This window comes from Elephas maximus, chromosome 1 (assembly GCF_024166365.1).
Source record: "Elephas maximus indicus isolate mEleMax1 chromosome 1, mEleMax1 primary haplotype, whole genome shotgun sequence".
Lineage (NCBI taxonomy): Eukaryota > Metazoa > Chordata > Mammalia > Proboscidea > Elephantidae > Elephas > Elephas maximus.
The window spans coordinates 153,491,468-153,516,365 of NC_064819.1; the positions used below are offsets into that span (position 1 = coordinate 153,491,468).

The 24,898-nt window shown below is 38.5% G+C and overlaps 1 protein-coding gene across 1 annotated transcript in view; it reads right to left on the reverse strand.

The window, feature by feature from the left end:
• The window catches only part of MDN1 (midasin AAA ATPase 1), a 184,470-nt gene that overhangs the window by 153,244 nt on the left and 6,328 nt on the right, over positions 1-24,898 (reverse strand). The window contains exon 2 of the mRNA XM_049897303.1: positions 5,163-5,389. Within this exon, the coding sequence (XP_049753260.1) occupies positions 5,163-5,389 (227 nt within the window). The remainder of the gene's footprint in view (positions 1-5,162; positions 5,390-24,898) is intronic.

Here is a 24,898-nt window from a genome sequence, read left to right on the forward strand (position 1 = left end):
AACTCGAAAGCAACAGGTTTGGTTTTTTTTGTTTTATTCTATCTTCAAATGCTATTTCTAACGCCCATCACAGGTCCACATATATCCATGCACGAAGATGCCACATTTTACATTAAAAATCAAAAACAACCTACTTGTCCATCACAGAGATAAGAATAAGTGATGAAATACTACGCAACTATTAAAACAACTTTTTGTACTGGCATGCAAAGATATTCATATGTAACTAAGTCGAAAAACAAACCACAAGTTAAAAACTCTAATATATAATTTTTATTAAATTTAGTATATTGTTAAATGTTATCAGGAAAGGGCTGAAATGGCTAATGTGTTATATATAATTTTACAATAACAGCAAACAAAAAAAAGAGAGAGAACACAGGTACGATCAAATACTTAATGAGATTAGCTCTCTTAGTTTGAAGGTTTAGTGTCCTGTGGCTTCATGGAACTGCCCAGTCAATTAGCCTAATACTGTTTTTAAAGTTTCTGTTCTGCGCTCTAGTTTGGTGAGTAGTGCCTGGCATCTTAGAAACTTGCTAATGGCCATTCAAGACGTAAAAATCTGCCTAGACCAGCAGCAAAATAAGAAAGCCCCGGAACTGAAGAAGGAACTGGACAGCAGGTTTAATTGCCTCCATGAAATACTGCCTCCTCTGTCATGAGACCAGAAGAACTGGATGGTGCCTGGCTACCCTTACTAAACATTTTGATCAAGGACTCTATAGATGAATCCTGATCAAAAGGTTTGGGAAAATGTGGAACAGAATTTCAAATTCTTAAGGAATTCAGACTTACTGGACCTACTGAGACTGCAAGAACCCTAGAATCTATTGCCCTGAACAAATCTTTAAGCCTTGAACCAAAACTATCCCCTGAAGTCATCTTTAAACTAAACACCAGTGTTGCTAAATTAGTAACGAATGTTTGCCTTGAGCACTGTGCTCTTTTAAAGAACTATCCATATGACATGGTGACAACAGTAACTCTAAAGCATAGACCAGAAGTTTAGAGAGGTAACAAATCTAAGCCAATGATGGTAAAACAATATGGGTAGAGATAGCAAGAATAGTGACACAAAGTGAAAAATGTAACCAGTGTCGTTGAACTGTACATGCAGAAATTGCTGAAGGGATATATGTTCTGCTGTGTATATTTCCATAAAAAAAAATAGTATATTGTTAAATATACTTCTAAATCTTTTTAATTTTTTTATTTTAAAAATATGTGTACACCCTCAAATGTGTGCAAGAGGAAGAAAGAGAAAATATATTTGGAAGTAAACAGCAAGCTATTAATAGAAGTTATCTCTGGAGGGTAGGATTTCAGGGCGGAGAGGACATTTTGCTTTTTATAATTCTATTATTGTTGAGTACTATCTGAAGATGCTATTTCTGTAATTAAAAGAAAAAATGGGTGTCATTCCACCAGGACATTCTTCTCCTCACAGGAATACTGGCAGAACAAGTAAACTATTATTAAAAACCACCCACTAACCCATGGCCGTTTAGAGGGGAAAATTTTTTCAATAAATTACAGTAAATGACAACGTCATCTTTAAGGCACTTTTGAACAGTTTTAAAATGACCTATGCAGAACTGTATCACAGCAGAACTACTTTTAGTCCCTTATTCTGTTATGCCAGCAAGATTTCAGCATGTTTTACTTTCCATATACGTGACTTACACGTGACACATACCTTTCAAGAAGATTCCATGCTCCACCATAGTATTCAATCTGTTACTGTTCAAAAAGACCATGGCCGGGCCCATCCATTATTACTCTTTAAGACAGACAACACTGATATGGACCCACGTGCCCAGGACAAGCTAGCAACAGACAGAAAACTGAAGCCAAGAAATTAACCCAAAATACAATTCAAATGAACTTGGGTAATTATTCTTTCCCTGCTGGAGTTACAGGTATAATCATTAGTTACAACATGTTGTTAAGATTAAGTTATGTGTAAATCAGTCAGCAAATAGCCAAATGCATTAAACAGACTGAGAGAAAAAAACAGCATGGACTCTGGAGGCAGCCAATGTGGGACTGAATTCCAGCTGTGCCACTTTCAGTCAAGAGGACCTTGGGCAAGATATTTAACATCTATGTGCTTTAGTTTCCTCATCTGTAAAATGGAAATGATACCTCTGAGAGTTGGGGACATGTCTATTAAATGCAAGAGTAGCTGGTCATCCTGTGTAGTTTCAACAAGATCTGAATGCCAGGGCGGAAAGGAGAGTGTGTTAAAGGGACCTGCAAGGACCAGGGAAAGGGGAGAAGCAAGAGAGAAAGGAAGAACAAATTAAAAGAAAAATTGAAGAACCAACAGAGGCAAAATGTAAAAGTGAGGTGCAATCAGTAAGGTTACACTCTTGAGACAACACTAGGGGGAAAAAAAACAACACATAATGGATTACATAAACCATCTACAACTGTGTACAAGGCTACAGCTGAAGAAATTTGGGACCACAAGTTTAATCAAAGTGAAGAATGGAAAGTCAGGAACAAAATTGGATAATTTTTAAAGAACAGAGCCATGAAACCTAACTGACATATCAGAATAGAGAACACATCAACAGCCTGGGAGTGTTTACAAAATCCTGACAGAATTTAGCAGAGAAAAAATTGTTCAAGGACTCTAAAAGAAAAAACAGTAATGAACAATAGCTTATAAGAAAAAAGAAATGTCTCATAAGACTACTGAAGTTCCCTATGGAAGCCATGAACAGGTAGGCAGCTGGGCCTCAGAAAGAGGTGTGAACCCAGATGTGAAAGACATTAAGGCTCCAGGTAATATGATTGGGTTTCTTCTCTTTGGTTTCTCTTGTTTTTTCTAGACTCTCATCCCCACCTCCCTTTCTCTTCTCCCCTCATTCCTCCCATCCTCTCTTTCTCTACAGTCTGCTATAATACAAAACTTTCTCTAATTTCCAGGAGAATACCACATTCATATTTCTTACTTTAATGACTTTCCTGCTATACCCAAGCATTTGGGTCACACCTCTATATTACAGCACTTGATGTGTTGTATTTAGCTGTTTGATGTCTATTTTGAGTTTTTCTTAATGCCAGCAGAGACCCTGTTATGTTTGATTTTTTTATCCCCATGATGTAGTCTAGAGCTTAAGAAAGAGGACTTTGATACTTATCTACTGAATGAATGACGGCATTCTATACAAATTTATTAGGTAAAACTTACCTTCCTCTACAGAGGAAATCTGTAGCACTTGCCAAGTTAACCACCTACATTTCTTAAGCTAAAAATCAAAATCCCATTCCACATCATTTCCTATTGTTCATTTCATATCATGCATTGATCCATCATTTACACATAGCTTTTTAAAATTTTTTTCTTGCTAGTTTGTAATTCACTGTGGATGTCTTTGTAAGCTCTATCATATCATTTTTGGAACAAGGTGACAGGACAGATAAAAAAATACTGCCTTGGCAGAACGAAAGGAAGAACAAGTAGATGTGTGCCTCTCATTTATTTAATAAGAACATAAATTTTGAAGCCAATGGGAAAACAAATCCACTATTTTACTGACTCTCAAACACAATCCTGAGGCCCTATTACTCCACGCTACCCACAAAGGCTTGAGAGAAGTGGGGCTTCAAGTTACTCACACTTCAATTCTACAGAGTAAGTGCAGGATACTTACTAGTCAGCACCCTGGTGAAAGAATCACCACAATCCCGTACATCTAAATGGCCTGGAGTCAACATAAATTATTAAGGCACCAAGTGAGGCTATCGTCCCAATCCTCAATCACACCACTGCACATGCTCTTGATTGCCATGTATGACGGTGATTTTTATCTTTTTGTATATTTTCTGGGCCCATTTTTTAAAACTGGGCCATTTTTTTCCCTCCCCTTTTAGAAAAGCTCATACAAATATGGTTTTCCCCCATGCCATCATTTCTTATTCCCTCAGTCAAGGACCAGACTAGAGGTTAGCCTTCCAAGAAAGTCAAAGTGAACTTACTGTATTGATGAAGACCCATAAATAAAACACTGGATATAAAAGATGTTCCTATTAACGTACAGAACAACATGTAGAGTGAAAGTTCTTAATCTTATCAATTTTTTTCAAAAAACCCTGACACTCAGATTTGCTCTCTTTTGACTATTTCACACAAATCATATTTTACTATCAATTTAAAAGAGAAATACATTAGAATCCAGTTCTAACACAGCTTCTTACCACACTGATTTGGAAAGATTTACAGAAAGTAGAAAAAGATACTGTTGTTGTGAGCTGCTGCAGAGTTGGGCCCCGACTCATGGGGACCCCATGCACAACGGAAGGGACATTGTCCAGTCCTGTGCTGCCATCCCCATGATTGGTTGTGAATCAGACCGTTGTGATCCATAGTGTTTTCATCGGCTGATTCTCAGAAACAGATTGTCAGGCCTTAGTTTGGAAGCACTGCTGAAATCTGTTCAGCATCATAGCAACACACAAGTTTCCACTAACAGCTAAGTGGTAGCTATGCGTGAGGTGCCTTGGCTAGGTACTGAACCAAAGTCTTAGAAGGTGAGAATTCTACCACTGCCCCTGGAAGGGATACTCCCATTGCCGTTGAGTTAATTCTGACTCATTGTGACCCTACAGGGCAGAATAAAACTGTCCCCGTAGAGTTTTCAAGGCTGAAATTTTTATGGAAGCAGGCTGCCACATCTTTCTCCCAAGGAGCAGCTGGTTGGTTCGAGCCACCAACCTTTCAGTTAACAGCCGAGTGCTTAGCCACTGCGCCACCAGGGCTCCTAGTGGAAGAGACACTAGAGGTCTCCTAATCCACCCTTTCAGCTCCTCGAGCAAGCATGAAATCTCAACTAAAACATACTTAATCCGGCCTTATATGCACGTCTGTCTCCACTGGCAGATGGTACAATCTTTGAGGACAGGGATCGTATCTTGGCTGTTTTGCCAGACCTTTCCTGCTGACCAAGACTGAAGAAACTCAGTAAAACCTCACTGAACTAAGCTGGGTATAGGATTCTGCTGTGATTATTTTAATAAAACAGTACTGCTTTTATCTCTCCTTTCCGTATTTCCCTCTCCCCTCCTTCTCAGTTCAGACTCCTCTTACTTCCCAGGAAAGAGCAGGTTTTACCACTTGAAGAAGAAACATGAAGAATAAAACTACTACTCACGGGAGGACATCAGGATGGTTACCAATGAGTTTGCTCATGGACACACAAAGCCGTTCATGTAGATCGTGATTGACTTGGCCTCCAGCTTTAATGGCTTCTGCATTCCTTTCCAGCAAATCCAAAAGGAGAGGGCGCAGCTGGCGACCAACCAGCAGGGTACAGTCCTTATCCAGGAGTAACTGTGCTAAGGTACTCAGGATACACTGGCGATCTTGAGGCGTCCACACCTGACAGAAGGACAAAACAAATTACACCAACGTTATTTGTCTGGCCTGCTAAAGAAGAGCAAAGAGCCCTAGTCTGGAGTCAAAAATATCCAATTTCCACACTTCAAATCAAGTTTACCCTATAAAGCACATTGGGTTTTCTTGACATTCTGTTTTATTTTTGTTTTTGCAACAGAAGCTTGTCGTTTATTTACTATAAAGGCTGTTTCGTACCACTTTCAGTCCACTAGAGTTTGATGTAATGGGGCTGATATTTGGGTTCCATGTAAAATGTTATACAGCTTCTAAACACTCTCCAGGGAATCTAAAACCCGATCTCCCTGCTCTTGAAGGAAAACAGAGTAATTAAATGAAAAGCTGCAGATAACTATCAGCTGTCTTGAGGAAGAAAGTACAGAAAAGAAGTTAATTCCTGGAAATGAATGAGGATATGCCTATCGAGACTTCAGCCTCGAACAACAAAAAATCCAAAGCAGATAGCCACACTTTGGTATGCAAGATGAAATGGGCCACAAAATCCCAGTGCCTGGGCTCAGAATGGGGCCCTGATGGCGCAGTGTTTAAGAGCTCAGGCTGCTAACCAAAGGCCAGCAGTTAGAATTCACCAGCCGCTCCTTGGAAACCCTACAGGGCAGTTCTAGTCTATCCTATAGGGTGGCCGTGAGTCAGAGTTGACTCGAGGGCAATGGGTTTGATTTTGGCTTTGGGCTCAGAATGTAGATCAGGGAAAAGTGGAAAGTGTGTCAAAGGTCTCATGTTGCTGGTAGGCAGAAAGATCTGTACGAGTCTTTCTCAGGACAATGTGACAGCAGGATTCACATTCGAAAGGGAGCATTTCTCTGACCCCGCAAGTCCAATGTTAGAAATTTATCCTAAAGAGTTTCACACTAAAAGGATATCTACAAGAATGCAGCTTCAACCCGACCTAAATACCATTCCGTAATATAACAGTTTTTTTCCAAATTATCTCTCAGGTACCACAATGTTATACCCATGTTCGTTAGCAAAAACACTTGATTCTGAATGAAATACTACTGGGGAAAGCTGTTACCTTGAAAAACTTCTATCAGTGTTAGTTACACAGCTTAGAGGAGGCCAACTGAAGGATTCCAAAAAACAGAGGCAGATTTGGTCATTATTCACAGGAACATGGTCTCTTATTTTCAACTTCTGAATATCCCTATGTACAAGCCCTCTACAGATTCCCTTGAAAAAGTAATATACTACAGCAACTTGAAAGACTAGATAGGAAACTTAGGGGGCAATAAGTTTATGTTAATGGCAGAAGAGTAACTCAGAAAAGGAGAGTAAGAACGGCTGCACAACTTGAAGGAGGTAATCAATGTTGCTGAATTGTACATGTAGAAATCAGAATTAGTGTATGCTTCTGCTGTGTACATGCTCAATAACAAAAAATTAATTATTTTTTAAAAAGTAATATAATCAGTGGTTACATTGTGGTGAAAAGGAAATTCATGTCTATAAGATGAGTAAGAAAATCCAACTGTCCTATACATGTTATACAAATGGATACTTGTGGGTTGGAAGAAAATTTCCAGAATGAATATCATTTAATAATGTTTCTCTTCCAAAACCTTAATGTCTAAGGTAATCAATCTGGAAAACTGTTAGATGAAACAGATAAATGACTTTAAAATTTTTTACATCAACTTTATTGATATAATGTACATAAAATAAGATGCACCCACTTATACTTTGATGAGTTTTGACAAATTTATACATCTGTGTAATCACTACCCCATCAAAGTATCAAATATTTCCATCAACCTCAAAGTCTCTCATGTTCCTTTGCAGTAAACCCTCTCACCCCAGACAACCACTGATTTGACTTCTATGACTATAGATTAGATTTGTCTATTCTAGAACTTTATATGAATGGAATCAAACCACATGTACTCTTTTCTGTCTGGCTTCTTTTGTTCAGTGTAATGCTTTTGACATTCATCCATATAGTTCCATACATGGATAACGTGTTCCATTTTATCACTGAGTACTACTTCACTGTATAAATTTATCCATCTACTTGCTGACATCTTCACTGTTTTCAGTTATCATCAATAAACTGCTAAGAACATTCATGTACTGGAGATTTGTGGCCATATTTTCATTACTCAGTCTTTTTCATTGCTTAGGAGTGAAAACGCTGGGTCATATGGTAAGTGTATGCTTGACTTTACGAGGAACTCTGAAATACAAAAATTTTTTTTTATTTCAGAAGTTAAAAAAAGAAAAATCAATGTTTAACTTTAAAAGAAACTGTTTTCCATTCTGCATCCCGCTTTGGAGAGTGGCATCAGGGGTCTTAAAGGCTTGCAAGTGGCCATCTAAGATGCATCAATTGGTCTCAACCCACCTGGAGCAAAGGAGAATGAAGAACACCAAGGACACAAGGTAATTACGAGCCCAAGGGACAGAAAGGGCCACATAAACCAGAGATGACATCGGCCTGAGACCAGAAGAACTAAATGGTACCCAGCTACAACCAATGACAGCCCTGACAGGGTACACAACAGAAAACCCCCGAGGGAGCAGGAGAGCAGTGGGATGCAGACCTCAAGTTCTCGTAAAAAGACCAGATTTAATGGTCTGACTGAGATTAGAAGGACCCCAGTGGTCATGGCCCCCAGACCTTCTGTTAGCCCAGAACAGGAACCATTCCCAAAGCCAACTCTTCAGACAGGGATTCGACTGGACAATGGGATAGAAAAAGATGCTGGTGAAGAATGACCTTCTTGGATCAAGTAGACACTTGAGACTATGTTGGCATCTCCTATCTGGAGGGGAGATGAGAGGGAAGAGGGGGTTAGAAGCTGGTGGAATGGACATGAAAAGAGAGAGTGGAGGGAAGGAGCGGGCTGTCTCATTGGGGGAGAGCAATTAGGAGTATATAGCAAGGTGTATATAAATTTTTGCATGAGAGACTGACTTGATTTGTAAACTTTCACTGAAAGAAAAATAATTTTTTTTTTAAAAAAAAGATCGCAAATAGAAAAGTTAAAATTACAGGAAAAAAAAAAACTGTTTTCCAAAGTGAGTATACCATCTTACATCCCCACCAGCAATGCATGAGAGTTGCAGCTGCTACTTCACCAACATGTAGGAATGTCAGTCTTTTTAACATTCTAGTGAAGGTGCAAGTGGTATCTTGTAATGCTTCTACTCTCATTTCTGTCATGACCAAAGACGTTATCTTCTCTTGGGATATGTTTACTCATGTCTTTTGCCCACTTTTTTATTGTACTGCTTATCTTATTATTCAGTTGTACAACTTAACAGATCTGACAGTTGTTTGTCAGGTATAGGTTTTGTGCTATTTTGTCCTAGTCCTTGGCTTGCCTTTATATTTTCTTTATTGTTTTGTTGTTGTGTGCCATCAAGTTGATTCTGACACATAGCGACCCCATGGGGCATGGTAGAACTACCCCATAGGATTCCCTAGGCTGTAATCTTTATGCAACAGATTACCAGGTCTTTTCTCCCACACATGGAAGCCCTGGTGTTATGGTGGTTAAGTGCCACGGCTGCTAACCAAAAGTGTCAGCAGTTCATATCCGCCAGGTGCTCCTTAGAAACTCTATAAGGCAGTTCTACTCTGTCCTATAGGGTCGCTATGAGTCGGAACCAGCTCAACGGCAGTGGGTTTGGTTTGGGTTTTGGTTTCTCCCACATAGTGGCTAGTGGGTTCAAACTGCTGACCTTTCCATTAGCAGCCAAATGCCACCAGGGCTCCTTCCTTTTTCATTTCCTTAACGGTATGTTTTAAAAAGAAATCTTTAGAGATGGAAAGACCAATCGTTACCTTCATGAAAGATGCCCTGGATAAGCAAAGCACTACAGAAGTAGAAGAAGAAAGTCGGAGGTCTCCCACTACCTGATCTTAAAACCTACTATACAGCTACAATAGTCAAAACAGCCTGGGACTGGTACAATGACATACACACCAACCAATGGAACAGAATTGAGAACCAGATGTAAATCCATCCACCTAAAGTCACCTGATCTTCAACAAAGGCCCAAAGTTCACTAAATGGGGAAAAGACAGTCTTTTTAACAAATAGTGCTGGCAAAACTGAATGTTCATCTGTAAAAAAATAAAACAGGGTGATACCTCACACCATACACAAAAACCAATTCGAAATGGATCAAAGACCTAAATATAAAACCAAAAACTATAAAGATCATAGAAGAAAATATAGGGTCAATGCTAGAGCCCCTAACACATGACATAAATAGGATACAAACCATGACTAACTATACACAAATACAAGAAGATAAGCTAGATAACTGGGATCTTCTAAAAATTAAACACTTACACTCATCAAAAGACTTCACCAGAAGAGTAAAAAGAGAAGCTACAGACTGGAGAAAATTTTTAAGCTATGACATATCCGACGAAGGTCTAATCTCTAAAATCTACAGGAAAATACAACACCTCTACAACAAAAAGATAAATAATCCAATTAAAAAATGGGCAAAGGATGGGAACAGACACCTCACCAAAGAGGACATTCAGGTGGCTAACAGACATATGAAGAAATGCTCACAATCACTAGCCATTAGAGAAATGCGAATCAAAACTACAATGATATATACCATCTCCCCTCAACATTACTGGCAAGAATCTAAATAAATAAATAACATGTTGGAGAGGCTGCAGGGAGATTAAACTCTTACGCACTGCTGGTGGAAAAGCAAAATGGTACAACCATTTTGGAAAACGATATGGCACCTTCCTTAAAAAGCTAGAAATAGAAATACCATACAATCCAGCATTCCCACTCCTAGGAATATATCCTAGAGAAATAAGAGCCATCACATAAATAGACATATGCACACTCACGTTCACTGCAGTATTACTCACAACAGCAAAAAGATGGAAATATCTTAAGTGCCCATCAATACATGAATGGATAAACAAACTATGGTACATACACACAATGCAATACCATGCAATGATGAATCTGTGAAACATCTCACAACATGGATGAATCTGGAGGGCATTATGCTGACTGAAATAAGTCAACCACAAAAGGACAAATACTGTATGAGACCACTATTATAAAAATTCATGAAAAGGTTTACACACAGAAAGAAACAATCTTTCATGGTTATAAGGGAAGGAAGGGGTGGGGAGGGAAAAACACTAAATAGACAATAGTTAACTGGTGACTTCGGTGAAGGGTGAGACAGTACACAATACTGGGGAAGTCAGCACAACTTGACCAAGACAAAATCACAGAAGCTTCCTAGACATATCTAAACTCCCTGAGGCACCAAATTACTTGGCTGAGGGCTAGGAACCATGGACTTGGGGGACATATAGTTCAACTGGCATAACACATTTTATAAAGAAAATGTTCTACATCCTACTTTGGTGAGTGGTGTCTGGGGTTTTAAAAGCTTGTGGGCAGTCATCTAAGATGCTCCGCTGGTCCCACCCCACCCGGAGCAAGGGAGAATGAAGAAAACCAAAGACACAAGGGAAAGGTTACTCCAAAGGACTTACGGACCAATCTACCACAGCCTCCACTAGGCTGAGCCCAGCACAACTAGATGGTGTCCAGCTACCACCACCAGATGCTCTGACAGAGCTGGAGAAAACTGAAGAACAAAATTCAAACTCACAAAAAAGGATCTGACGCACTGATCCATCTAACGGAGACTGGAGAAACCCCAAGAGTATGGTCCCCGGACACCCTTTTAACTCAGTACTGAAGTCACTCCTGAGATTCACAAGATTAGACGGGCCCACAAACAAATAGTAATACACGTAGCACAACGATGTATACAAGACTAAATGTGCACACCAGCCCAGAGGCAAGGACAAGAATGCAAGAGGGAACAGGAAAGCTGGCCGAATGGAAATGGGGAGCCCAACGTCAAGAAGGGGAGTGTTGACAAGTCGCAGCTTGGCAACAAATGTCACAAAGCAATATGTGTATTGTTTAATGAGAAACTAATTTGCTCTGTAAACCACGTAAAGCACTATAAAAAATTATTTTAAATAGCTAAAAAAATAAATAACAAGAAGTCTTTAATTTTGATGGAGTCTAATTTATCGAGTTTTTCTTTTATGGTTAGTGTTTTAAGTGTCTTGTCTAAGAAATCTTTGCCTACCCCAATTTGGTGAATATTTTTCCTTATTTTTTTTCTAGAAATTTTACTGTTTCACCTTTTATGTACAGATCAATGATGCATTTCAAGTTAATTTCTGGGTTTGGTTATGAGAGAGAAGTCAAGGTTCATTTTCTTCCTCTATTTGAATATCCATTTGATCCAGCAAAACTTGAAAAGATGATTGCCCCACTGAGTTTCCTTGACATCTTTATTGAAAATCAATTGACCATATACGTGTGGGTCTATTTTTGGACTATGTATTCTGCTCCACTGATCTATGCCTATTCTTGTACCAATGTTACACTGCCTTGATCATTGTGACTCTGTACCAGTCTTGATACCACGCAGTTTAAGTCTTCCAACTTTGTTCATCTTTTCCAAAATTATTTTGGTTAATCTAGGTAACTTGCTTTTCCTATTAAATTTTAGAGTAATTTTGTCAATCCTCCTCCCCACGAACCCCTCAAAAAAAAAAATTAAAGGATGCTGAGATTTTGATTGGGATTGTGGTGAATCTATACATCAAGTTAGGGAGAAGTCCCATCTAAACAATACTGAGTCTCTCAACTCATGAGCATGAAGATTTTTCCCATTTATTTAAGTCTTATCTAATTTAGCTCAACGTTTTGTGATTTTCAGTGTGCAGATTATGCACATCTTTCACTAAAATTAAGTTTATCTCTTAGTATTTTATTGCTTTTGAAGCTACTGTAAATGTTCTAAATTTCATTTCCCAATTTTTTATAATATAGAAATACAACTAATTTTTGTATATTGACCTTGTGTCCTATGACCTTGCCAAATTTACTTATATTTTGAAGATTTCTTAAGATTTCCTACATGGCATGATTATGCCCTAAAGCAAACAATCACTGTTTTATTTCTTACTTGTGAATCCACATGCTCTTTCTTTTTTGTGCCTTATGTCCCTGGCTAGGAATTCTGATACAATGCTGAATTGAAGCGGTAAGAGCAGAAATCCTTGACTTGTTCACAGTCTTAGGAGGAAAAACATTCAGTTCTTCACCATTAACTATGATGCTAACTTTGGTTTTTGTAGATGCTCTTCATCATCTTGAAGTTGTTCCATTAATATTGCTACCTTGCTTAGAGGTTTTAATATGAATTGATACCGAATTTTTTCAAATCCTTTTTTTATGCCAATTTAGAAAAATGTTTCATTTTTTTCTTCTTTATTTTGTTAATGGGGTAAGTCTGGATTCAATATGCTAGTATTCTGTTTAAAATGTTTATATCTGTATTTATGAAAAATATTGCTCTGTAGTTTCCTTGTAATGTCTGTCTGAATTTGATACAGTAATACTGGTTCATAAATGTTCCTCCATTCTCTTATTTTCTGAAAGAGCTTTCATAGAATTGGTATGATTTCTTTCTTAAATGCTTGAAAGAATTCACAGGTGAAGCTATTTGGTTCTGGAGTTTTCTTTCTAGTAAGGTTTTTAACTATGAAGTCAATTTCTTTAATAGACACTGGGTGAGTAAGGCTATTTCTCCTTGAGTAGGCTTTGATTGTTTGTATCTTCAAAGGGTACTTTCATCTAAGTTGCCAAATTTATTGCCATGAAACACTTCACACTAGTCACTTACTATCTTTTTATTGTTTTTAGAATCTGTGATGTGCCGTCTTTCATTCCTAATAGTAATTTGCTTTTTTATTTCCCTTGATCAGTCTTTTTAAAGAATCAACTTTTGGTTTTACTGATTTGCTCTACTTTTTACCCATTTTCTGTTTCACTGATTTCCAATCTTTGTAACTGCCTTCTTTCTAATTATTTTGATTTTAATTTGTTCTTCTTTTTCTAACTTCTTATGTTGGAAGCTTAAGACATATCATTCATTTCTAACTTTTCTAATACAAGAAGTTAATGCTATAAATTTCCCCTCAAATACTGCTTTAGCTGCATCTCACAAATTGTGATATGTTGGTTCCGTTATCCTTCAGGTAAAAATATTTTTCTGATTTCCCTTAAGGTTTCTTTTTATGCAAGGGTTTTTAGGGACTTTTCCAGATATCTTTTTTTTTCTTCCCTAATTTAATTCCACTGGGGTGAAGTGCTACAGCTGCTAACCTAAAGGTCAGCAGTTCAAATCCACCAGGCACTCCTTGGAAACTCTATGGGGCAGTTCTACTCTGTCCTATAGGGTCGCTATGAGTCGGAATCGATTCAACAGCAACAGGTTTTACAGGGTCATAGTATACACTTTGTATGATTAGAATTTTCTTTTATTTATTAAGATTTATGTAATGTCCCAGCGTGCGATCTATCTTGATGAATATTCCATGTGTACTCAGTAACAATGGGTATTCTACACTTACTGGGTATAAACCCGTCAAACGCATCGCCGTCAAGTCGATTCCAACTCACAGCAACCCTAAAGGACAGAGTAGAACTGCCCCATAGGATTTCCAAGGAGTGCCTGGGGGATATGAACTGCCAACCTTTTGGTTAGCAGCCGTAGCTCTTAACCACTATGCCACTTGTATTGGGTACAGGACTCTACAAATGCCAAATCAGGTCACATATGTTAATAAACCATAAATTAGGTCAAGTATGCTCATAAACAAGCAAACAAAACAGCGAAATCTGACCTGATTCAGACTCATAGCAACCCTACAGGAGAAGCAGAACTGCCCCCATAGGGTTTCCAAGGAGTAGATGGTAGATTCAAACTGCTGACCTGTTGGTTAGCAGCCAAACTTTTAACCATTGTACCACCAGGGCTACACGTTTAATAGTGGTGTTTAAGTCTTCTCTATCCTTATTGATTTTCTGTACTTGGTCTATCAATTACTAAAGAATATTAAGTCTCCAACTATAATTGTGAATTGTCTATTTCTCCTATTAATTCTATCACTTTTTGATTCATGTATTTTAAAACTCTACTATTAGTTGCACACATATTTAAGGTTGTTATGTTTTCTTGATGAATACTGCTCTTTTTATTATTATGCAATGGCTTTCTTTATCTCTGGTAATATTCCTTGCCTTCAGTTATACTTTTTTTTTAAATAATTTTTATTGTGCTTTACATGAAAGTTTACAAAACAAGTCAGTCTCTCACACAAAAGCCCATATACACCTTGCTACACACTCCCAATTACTCTCCACCTAATGAGACAGCTTCAATTATACTTTTTCTTACATTAATACTGCCACCTAAGTTTCTTATGATTACTGTTTGCATGGAGTACTTTTTTCCCAGTTTTACTTTTATCCGATTTATTTTTCTAAATTTAATTTGCAACACTTTTGGGGTTTGCTTTTTATCTAGTCTGACAATCTCTGTTATTTAATTGGTATGTCTAGTCAATTAACATTTAATGGACCATTTGGTCTACTTATAATTTATTGACATGACTGGGTTAAATATGCCATACAGACTTTTAAAAATTTTTTTCTGGTTTTAGTTTTTTTCCTTTTTCCTGTATTCTTTTGCAAACCATTTTTAGCACCCCATTTTATCTCCTGTATTGACTTATTTGTACCACTTTGTTTTATACTTTATTCATCGTATTTTTTATTTAACAAGCATCCTTAACTTAGTCAATATTATACCACTTCACCCTTAAGAAACCTTACAATAGTATACTTCCATTTTCCTCCCTCTTCTCATTTGTGCTATTGTTGTCATTTATTTGATTCCCACATGCTATAAACCTCAATATATTTTTGGTATTTTTGTTTTCAATCTTTTAATTTTTTTAAAGAAGAAAAAAAGTATTTGTATTTACCATTTTGAGCCGTCTTCATTTCTTTGTGGAGATCGAAGTTTCCATATAGAATCACTTTCCTTCAGTCCAAAGAATTCCCTTTAACAATTTTTTGTAGTACAGTTTGGCTAGGAATGAATTCTATCACCTTCTGTTTGACTGAAAGTGTCTTTATTTTGCATTCATGTCTAAACTTTTCATCAGATACAAGATCCTTGGTTTACAGTTTTCTTAAGCATTTGAAACATGTGTTTTCATTGTGTTGCTTCTGTTGAGAAGTCAGCAATCATTCTTCTATCTTCTCTCTTATACGTAATGTGTCTTCTCATTTCTCTGACAGTTTTAAGAACTCATTTCTTTATTACTTGTTTTAAGCAATTTGATTACAACATGGCTTTATGTAATTTTATTTGTGGCTATCCTACCTCAGATTCTGAGCTTCTTGGATTATACATTGATACTTTTCATCAAATTTGGAAATTCTGCAGTCATTACTTCTTCATATTTTTTCCATGTATTTTACTGCCTTCCTTTCCTCTCCCCCTGTAACTTGAATTACATATCTGGTAGACCACCTAATACTGTCCCACAGATCACTGAAGCATTTTTACTCCAGCTGTTTCCCCCCTCTCTTGTTTTAGTCTGGATAATTTCTATTGCCCTATTTTCTAGTTCAATGATCTGTTCTTTTGTAGTGTCTAATCTTCCATGAAGATTGAAGTATTCATCTTTTTTTTTTTTTCATTTTATTTGGTCCTTTTTATAGTTTATATTCTGCCATTGTGTTTGTTTCCCTTTAATACCATGTTTTAAAGTCCTATCTGCTAATTTGAGTATTTATGTCATATGTGGGTCAGCTTCTATAAACTGATTTTTCTCCTGATAATACGTCACATCTTCCTGCTTTTTTGTACATCCAGTAATTTTTTATAGGATGCTGACTAGTGTGAGTACTATATTATCAAGTGTCTACATTTTGTTTTCCTCCTTTAAAAAGTGTTAAGGTTTATTCTGGTAGACAATTTACTTGCAGGTCAGCTTGATCCTTTCAAGACTTGCTTTAAAACTTCATTAGTACGGGTCTATAGAATTCTTTATTCTAGGACTGATTTAGCCCTACTCATAAGGTGGGGCCCTTCTGGGTTCTACACTGAATGTCACAGGTATTCATCAAGGTCTTTCCACTTCAATTGGCAGGGTCTTGAACATCTTCCAATTCTGTACAAATACAGTAGTTGTTCAACTTGCAACTCCCTAATAGCTGTTCTTCACACAGCCTCATAGATTCTCACCCTACACACAAAAAAAACTCACCTTTATATTCACCAAACAGTCTCAGAGACCCCTATAGGGATTTCTAGAGATCTTTTTTCAATGTAGCTTCCTCCACTCTAGTATTCTGCCCAACATTTTCCAGCCGCTTCAGCCTCCAGTACTCTGATTTCTGTTTACTCAGTTCAGTGAGATAATCATGCTGTGCTTGGGTTCCCCCTCCCTAAGCCAGAGTCCACTAAGTATTCCAGGCAGAAATCAGAATGACGGTAGAGTTCACCTCGTTTGTTTCCCTTTTCTTAGAAAGCATAGTCCTGTGCTGCCTTTCATCCAATGTCTAAAAATAGTTTTTATATATATTGTCTAGTTTTCCAGTGAGTTTTGGCAAGAGGGTTATTCCAGTACCAGTTATTCTGTGTGACCAGAATGTAATGAAGAAGTACTTACATTTGACTTTTTCATCTTAAAGCCCTAAATATATATTTAAGCCTTTATTTTTAATTTTCCTAGATGTGTAGAGGAAAAAAAAAATATATGTAGAAAGATATAAAAGCTTAGAAGATTATATATCAAATTACCAAAAAAATACTGGTAATCTGAATGAAATTATTTCCTTATTTATGCTTTATCACATTTTCCAAATTTTCTGCCATGAACAATATTACTATTTAATAGTGTTAAAAACCAATAAATGTTTTACCAAAATCCATGAAAGAGAAAATGCCAAGGATGCAAGATGAGAAAAGGCACCAGCTAGGCTAGGATACTTGTGAGCAATTGTGGAAAAGGATTTTCTAAAAAACTATATAATCATCTTTCTTCTTCTTTTCCTTCTATAACCCCAGAGGGGCGGGGGGATTGGCTGGGCAAAGCATCTTTGGTCCTGTCAGCTGGTTTACTGCTGAAGGTGGCCAAATAAAACAAGGAATGCAAATGGATTTACTTCTCAAACCTGTGACTACTTCTGGAACATTCAGGCAACTGTAATCTTGGGAAATCCTGCCTATCTCTTTGTAACCTAAGATTCACTAGGAAAGGAGAAGGGCGGCATTCCTCATGGCTACCCCTTCCTATTTTCTTACATCTCTAATTTTGTAATACGCTTGAATGAGTTTTATTTGAAGTAAGTTTCCAAGAAGCTGAAAAACACTGATGACTTAATAAATACAAGAAATATTTTTTTAATGTGGCTCTGCTCTTTTCTTCTCACCTAAAACACAAATATCAGTTAATTCAATTCCTTTGCTATAATAACTAACAAAATTATAGACTGGGAAAAAAATAAGAGAAAAACTCTTCCTTATTTGTTTGGTTATACATTTACAACACTCAGATATAGCACTGTTTCTAGAAACCCTGCTTCTAAAAAAAAAACTTAATCATTTCACAGAAATACTTCTTTCCTAGCCTTTGAAATTATTTGTAGGGCTGTCTCATAGCATCCAAGAAAACGAAATCCTCGTAAAAGCACCTCAGACAATTAGACCATAAAACTACAGGACATAGTTCTGAATGAAGCAACATCAAATGTAGAAAAGCTGGCAAACACAGCTAACATTTCAAAGAGCCTTTACTAAATGTCGCATACTGGAATAAAGACAACCTTAGATGTCAAACAGATCTGAAGTTAATCCTGGCCCTCCATTTAAAACTTACATTTCAGGGTAACATGAGGTAATATTTAAAATACCTACTACAGTAACACCTGTGAAAATTAGAACCTGTGTAAGGTGGACACCTGTCAGAGAAGGAAACTCAAATACTCTCCACTAATAGAGAGCTACAGAAACTTGGTAAGACTGCAGCTGGTCAAAGGCACGAAACCTGCGAGACCTAGAAAAACAAGGCAGTCCCCTAGAGTTCCAGCTCTCACAGGTTTAACCGTAGTATCTGGTACATAATAGGTACTCAATAATGGCATTGTTATTCTCTCTTCACAAAAACAACTGAAGTCAAACATAAATCTGGATTATCGCCATAAAACATCTCATAACATGGATGAATCTGGAAGGCATTATGCTGAGTGAAACTGGTCGAAAAAGGACAAATACTGTATGAGCCCACTATTATAAGAACTCAAGAAAAGGTTTAAACACAGAAGAAAACATCCTTTGACAGTTAAAAAGGTGGGGAGGGAGCGAGAAGGGTATTCATTAAAAAAAAAAAAAAAAAAAAACTAGATAGTAGACAAGAATTACCTTAGGTGAAAGGAAGGACGACACACAATACAGGGGAAGTCGGCTCAACTCGACTAAACCAAAAGCTAAGAAGTTTCCTGAATACAACCAAACACTTCGAGGGACAGAGTAGCAGGGGTGGGGGGCCTGAGGACCATGGTTTCAGGGGACATCTAGGTCAACTGGCATAACAAAGTATTAGGAAAATGTTCTGCCTCCCGCTTTGGTAAGTGGCAGCTGGGGTCTTAAAAGCTAGCAAGCAGCCATCTAAGATGCATCAACTGGTCTCAACCCACCTGGAGCAAAGGAGAATGAAGAACACCAAAGACACAAGGAAAACAAGAGCCCAAGAGACAGAAACGGCCACATAAACCATAGACTCCATCAGCCCGAGACCAGAAGAACTAGATGGTGCCCAGCTACCACCAATGACTGCCCTGACAGGGAACTCAACAGAGAATTCCTGATGGAGCAGGAGAGAAGTGGGATGCAGAGCTCAAATTCTAGTAAAAAGATCAGACTTAATGGTCTGACTGAGACTGGAGGGACCCCAGAGGACATGGCCCCTGGTCTCTCTGTTAGCCCAAACCTAAAACCACTCCCGAAGCCAACTCTTCAGACAAAGATTAGACCAGATTATCAAGACATAAAACGATACTGGTGAGGAATGTGCTTCTCAGCTTAAGTAGACACATGACACTATATGGGCAGCTCCTGTCCAGAGGCGTAATGAGAAGGCAGAGGGGGACAGGAGCTGGTTGAATGGACACAGGAAATACAGGGCAGAGAGGAGGAGTGTGCTGTCACATTACAGGGAAAGCAGCTTGGGTCACATAACAATGTATGAGTAAATTTTTGTATGATAAACTGACTTGAATTGTAAACTTTCACTTAAAGCACAATAATGAATGAATAAATCTGGATTATCACCTTGGAAGAGCAAAGAATGTGACTTTCAGAAGCAAGTGGGGTTAGGCAGTGGAGAAAGGATTTCTAAGGAGGTGTATGTGTGGAGATAGTGGATTAGTCAGCATCTTTTACCATGACTTCTTAAGCAGACAGGATCCAAAATCACTCAAAATTACAGTCACCAGAGATGAAAAAAGCCTTCTAGGTCACCCTAAGGTGATTCTGCTAAGCTTTGGGGTTGCACACTTTTAAGGTCTCTTCAAAAACCCCACAATTGTATAATATTATTTTATCTTGGGAATCCCCATATCAGAATGGGATCCCATCAGGTGATGGGATCTCCACATGAGAATCACCAGGAAAGTTGTTGAAAATGCAGATTCCTGGGCCACATCCTCAGAAATTCTGATGGAGAACCTGAAATATCCATTACTTAACAAACTCTTGCCACTGTCCCACATGCTCCTTATGCACTCTGAAGTCTAAGAACCACTGAAGTGGAAGTATTACTCCAACTCTACTCTCCCAACCCTAAATTTAAATTAGCAAAGAGGAGACAAAGTAATGAGGCTGCTTCTAACTACACCATGTTGCTAACCTCAGGCTCTACTTTCCACTGCATGGTCTACGTCTTCTAAAAGGACTGACGCAAAGTAATTGTCAAGTACTTCACAGAAGAGGTTACATAACTAATAAAAATACATGAAGACATCTCCAGCCTCACTAACATATATGTTGTTGTGTTAGCTATTGTCACGGATTGAATTGTGTCCCCCAAAAATATCTGCCAACTTAGTTGGGCCATGATTCTCAGTATTGTGTGATTGTCCACCATTTTATGTGATTTTCCTATATGTTGTAAACCCTATCACCATGATATAACACGACGGATTATCAGCAGTTATGCAGATGAGGTCTACAAAATTAGGTAGTGTCTTAAGCCAATCTCTTTTGAGATATAAGACAGAGAAGCAAGCAGAGGTACATGGGGACCTCATGCCACCAAGAAAGCAGCACCAGGAGCAAAAAGCATCCTTTGGACCTGACATTCCTATGCTGAGATGCTCCCAGACCAAGGGAAGACTAATGACAAGGATCTTCCTATAGAGCCGACAGAGAAAGAAAGCCTTCTGCTGGAGCTGACGCCCTGAATTTGGACTTCTCTTTGTTAAAGCCATCCACTTGTGGTATTTCTGTTATAGCGGCACTAGCTGACTAAGACAGCTACCATAGAGTCAGATCCAACTCATGGCAACCCCATGCGCAACGGAAACAGACCACTGCGATCCATAGAATTTTCATTTGCTGACTCTCAGAAGATCATCAGGCCCTTCTTCCCATTCTACCTTAGTCTGGAAGCTCTGCTAAAACCTGTCCAGCATCATAGCACCAGGATGGCTACACATGAGGTACAATGGCTGGGAATCAAACCTGGTCTCCTGCATGGAAGACAAGAATTCTACCACTGAACTACCACTGCCCTCACGTATACGGTATGAGTGTAAGGATTAACAGAGCCCTGGTGCAGTGATTAAGCGTTTGGCAGTTCAAATCCACCAGCCACTCCTTGGAAACCCTATGGGGCAGTTCTACTCTGTCAGATGGAGTCACTGTGAGTCGGAATTGACTTGATGGCAACAGGTTTGGTAAGGATTAACAAGATCTTTGGGGGACCAATTTGACAAAATCTAACATTTGGCAAAATACAAAAGAACCACTATCTCCACTGACCCAGTAATTCTACTACCAGAAATTTACCTTATATATTTACACAGATCACAAAGACACACGTGCTGGTAACAAGGATAGAAAAATCAAGAAACTGGAAACACATAAATATCCATCAACAGGATACTAAGTAGTCACGATATATCCATCAGCAGAACTATTAAAACAACTATGAAAAGATCAAGAGATGGATTTTAAACACGCACTACCTGAAAAGATACCTACGATTAGGTGAAAAAAGGAAATTGCAGAACAGTATGGCTCAGTCTTATTTTTTTTAAAACTCTTAAAACAAAAAATTTTTTTACATATGTGACATAAAGTCTGACCTGAACTTTTGGGAGGCAATTTATCTCATTTAAGAGATAATCTTACTTAAGAGATTAATATTCACAGGTTTTACTACAGAAATATTGATATGCTTGATTACAAGGTACCAGTTTCATACCATTAGCGGTTTTACAAAATACAAAGTATATGTACCTTTCTAAAGTGTAAAACGGTTTTTACTGGCTAATTCTTTTCAGAAGTAGGCTGCCAAGTCCTTCTTTGTAGGCTGTTTTAGTCTGGAAGCTCAGCAGAAACCTGCCCGCCATGGGAGACCCTGCTGCTATGTGAACACAGGTGACACAGCTCTCAGCTTCACAGCAACACACAAGCCCCACAGTAGGACAAACTAACAGACGGGTGGGGCTAACAATGGGCTCAAGCATAGCAACAACTGTGAGGATGGTGCAGAACGGGGCAGTGTTTCCGTGTGTTCTGCAAGGGGTCACTGTGAGTCGGAGTCAACTCCAGGGCACCTAACAACAAAACAACAACAAAGTGCAAAAAATTCAGAATTCTGAAACACTTCCGTCTCCAAGGCTTTCAGACAAGGGAATACGGATGCATGCATGTGAAGCCTCCAGCAAGACACCCCTCACCCCCACCACCCCGCCAGGGCCCGCCAAGCCACAGCTTCTAACTGCCGTTTGGCCAGAGCACACTGCAGCCATAACCACATTCTGAGTTTGGTGCCAGAATCCTGCGCATGCACAAACCAAGATTTTGGCGCGTGCGCAGGACCTGAAGAGCTGTGTCCTCAGTCTGTCCTTGGACCTGAACACCACCAACATGAGTCAACATACGGACCTCCAAATGCAGACAGAGGAGGGCTAAGAGTGGAGAGTTCCTCGCACCAAACCGAACCCCAGATGCCACTGGAAATAAAAAGCTCCTAATCCTCTCAGAGAGCGAGCACGGTGGCCTTATGGTCGCTAGGCCCCGCGTTGCTCCTTGTCTGAGCAGACAATAAATTCCCACTTTCTGTTTCCCTTACCACTGGTCGTGTGGTGTCCATCTTATTTCCATCAGCTAAAAGGACAGGACAAGAACCCTCCTCGTTCAGTTACACATGTGTCTCTATACATACACAGAATGATAACATTTCATTCAATTAACAGTATCTACTTTATCTGCTAGAAACCCTGGTGGCGTAGTGGTTAAGTGCTATGGCTGCTAACCAAGAGGTTGGCAACTTGAATCCACCAGGTGATCCTTGGAAACTCTATGGGGCAGTTCTACTCTGTCCTATACGGTTGCTGTGAGTCAGAATGGTCTCAAGAGCAGTGGGTTTGGTTGTGGTTTGGGACTTTACCTGCAGAACAGAATTAGGATAGGTTTTTACTTTTTACTTTGTATACTTTTATATTGCTTGAATTGTTTACAATGGGCAAGTTTTAATTTTATAACTAGAAAAATTAAAAATTAGACAGGATTTTTTTAAAGTACAGCCTAACATTTTTAAGAGTCCAAAGTTTATTCCAGCAAGAGAAAGCATAAAAATTAATGCATAACAATAAGGTGCATTTGATTTTCAACCACATTAAGAGTGTCTGTAATGGTATACTGAAAATACTGAAGATATCTAAAAAATAAAAAGCTTACCTTTTGGTCCTGTAACTTGTAATCATTTTTTAAATTTTGGTTTTGACAGAGTCAACAGAAAACATCCATGGAAGCAATAAAAAAGGAATAAATAAGAACAGCTGCAGTCAAGTGTGAAAAGAATACAGCAAGGGAAAAAATGAAATTATTGAAAAGAATCTCACAAAACTCTGCATTAGTTAGATGATGTTGTGACCCTAATATTCCCCAGCATGTTTTCTCCTTTTTCAAAATGGGCAATTGAGAGTTTGATATTTAACCAACGCCAGCCATGGTGAACCCATAAGTTTTTCTCTTTCCTCTGCCAGCTTCCTCCTTCACACACCTTTGTTGCTGACTCTGTTTTGACCTAATGTTAATGACTTTGTTCTTTGTTTTAATCTGATGCAAATAACTTTGTTTTGTTCTGTCCAGATCACCTGTGACTTACAACAGCCCCACAGGAAAATCAGAGCCCAGGTGTCTGGTATGTAAATCCTTAGCCTGATAAAGAGATGTCCAGCATGTATCTTGTCAGTATGACAAAAAGCCTTTTGTCCTCATCTTGTAAAGAGTATCTTCTCCAGCCTAGGCCATCTGCTGCAGCTACAAAGACACTTTTCCTCTTGTAAAACTCTATATAAGCTCTAATGTAAAACGGCTCTTCAGGACTCTACAGAGACAGCCTGTGTTGCTGCCGGGTCCCTGGTGATGTACTCATCTCCTGAATAAACTTTCCCACTCTTTCTGACTTGGAGTATGTTTCACTGGCTCCACTCACTACTCCAGGGCATGGACCCTAATCAGGTAACAATGTGTAGAAATTATTTATCCTAGACACAAGTAGGCCAAAGAAAAAATCATATATTTTGAAGTTTAAAAAAATTTTTTTCCAAGTTTGTAACAATAAATACTTCATTAAAGTTGCTATCAAACTTAACAAATCCAGACTTATCTGGGTGTGAGCCTACTACACTGACCAGGTCAGCTAACCTTTACAACAGAGTTATTTAAAGCTATAAGGCAAGTTTTTCTCTGAGATTTTACTTTGCCCCAGAGTTATCATTCAGAATTACATGTGCATCTTCAGCTGAAGAGAGAAAATACCTAGGACACCTTATAAAATCCAAGCAATTGAAAAAACCAAAAGTTTTTCTACTTCTGATGATTTATATAATTAGACTATAGGCTGCTTCTATTTCCAGTTGAACCTGACTTAGAAATAGCCTTAAGAGTTACCATTTGCTTAAAAAAAATGAAGTTTCCCTGATGGAGCAGGAGAGCAGTGGGATGCAGACCTCAAATTCTCATAAAAAGACCAGACCTAATGGTCTGACACAGACTAGAAGGACTCAGGAGGTCACAGTCCCCAGACCTTCTATTAGCCCAAGACTGGAACCACTCCCAAAGCCAACTCTTCAGATGGGGATTGGACTGGACTATAAAACAGAAAAGGATACTGGTGAGCAATGAGCTTCTTGGCTCAAGTAGGCACATGAGACTATGTGGGCAGCTCCTTTCTGGAGGGGAGATGAGAAGGTAGAGGGAGACAGAAGCTGGCTGAATGGACACAGGGTGGAGAGAAGGAGTGTGCTGCCTCACTGGGAGAGAGCAACTAGGAGTACATAGCAAGGTGTATATAAT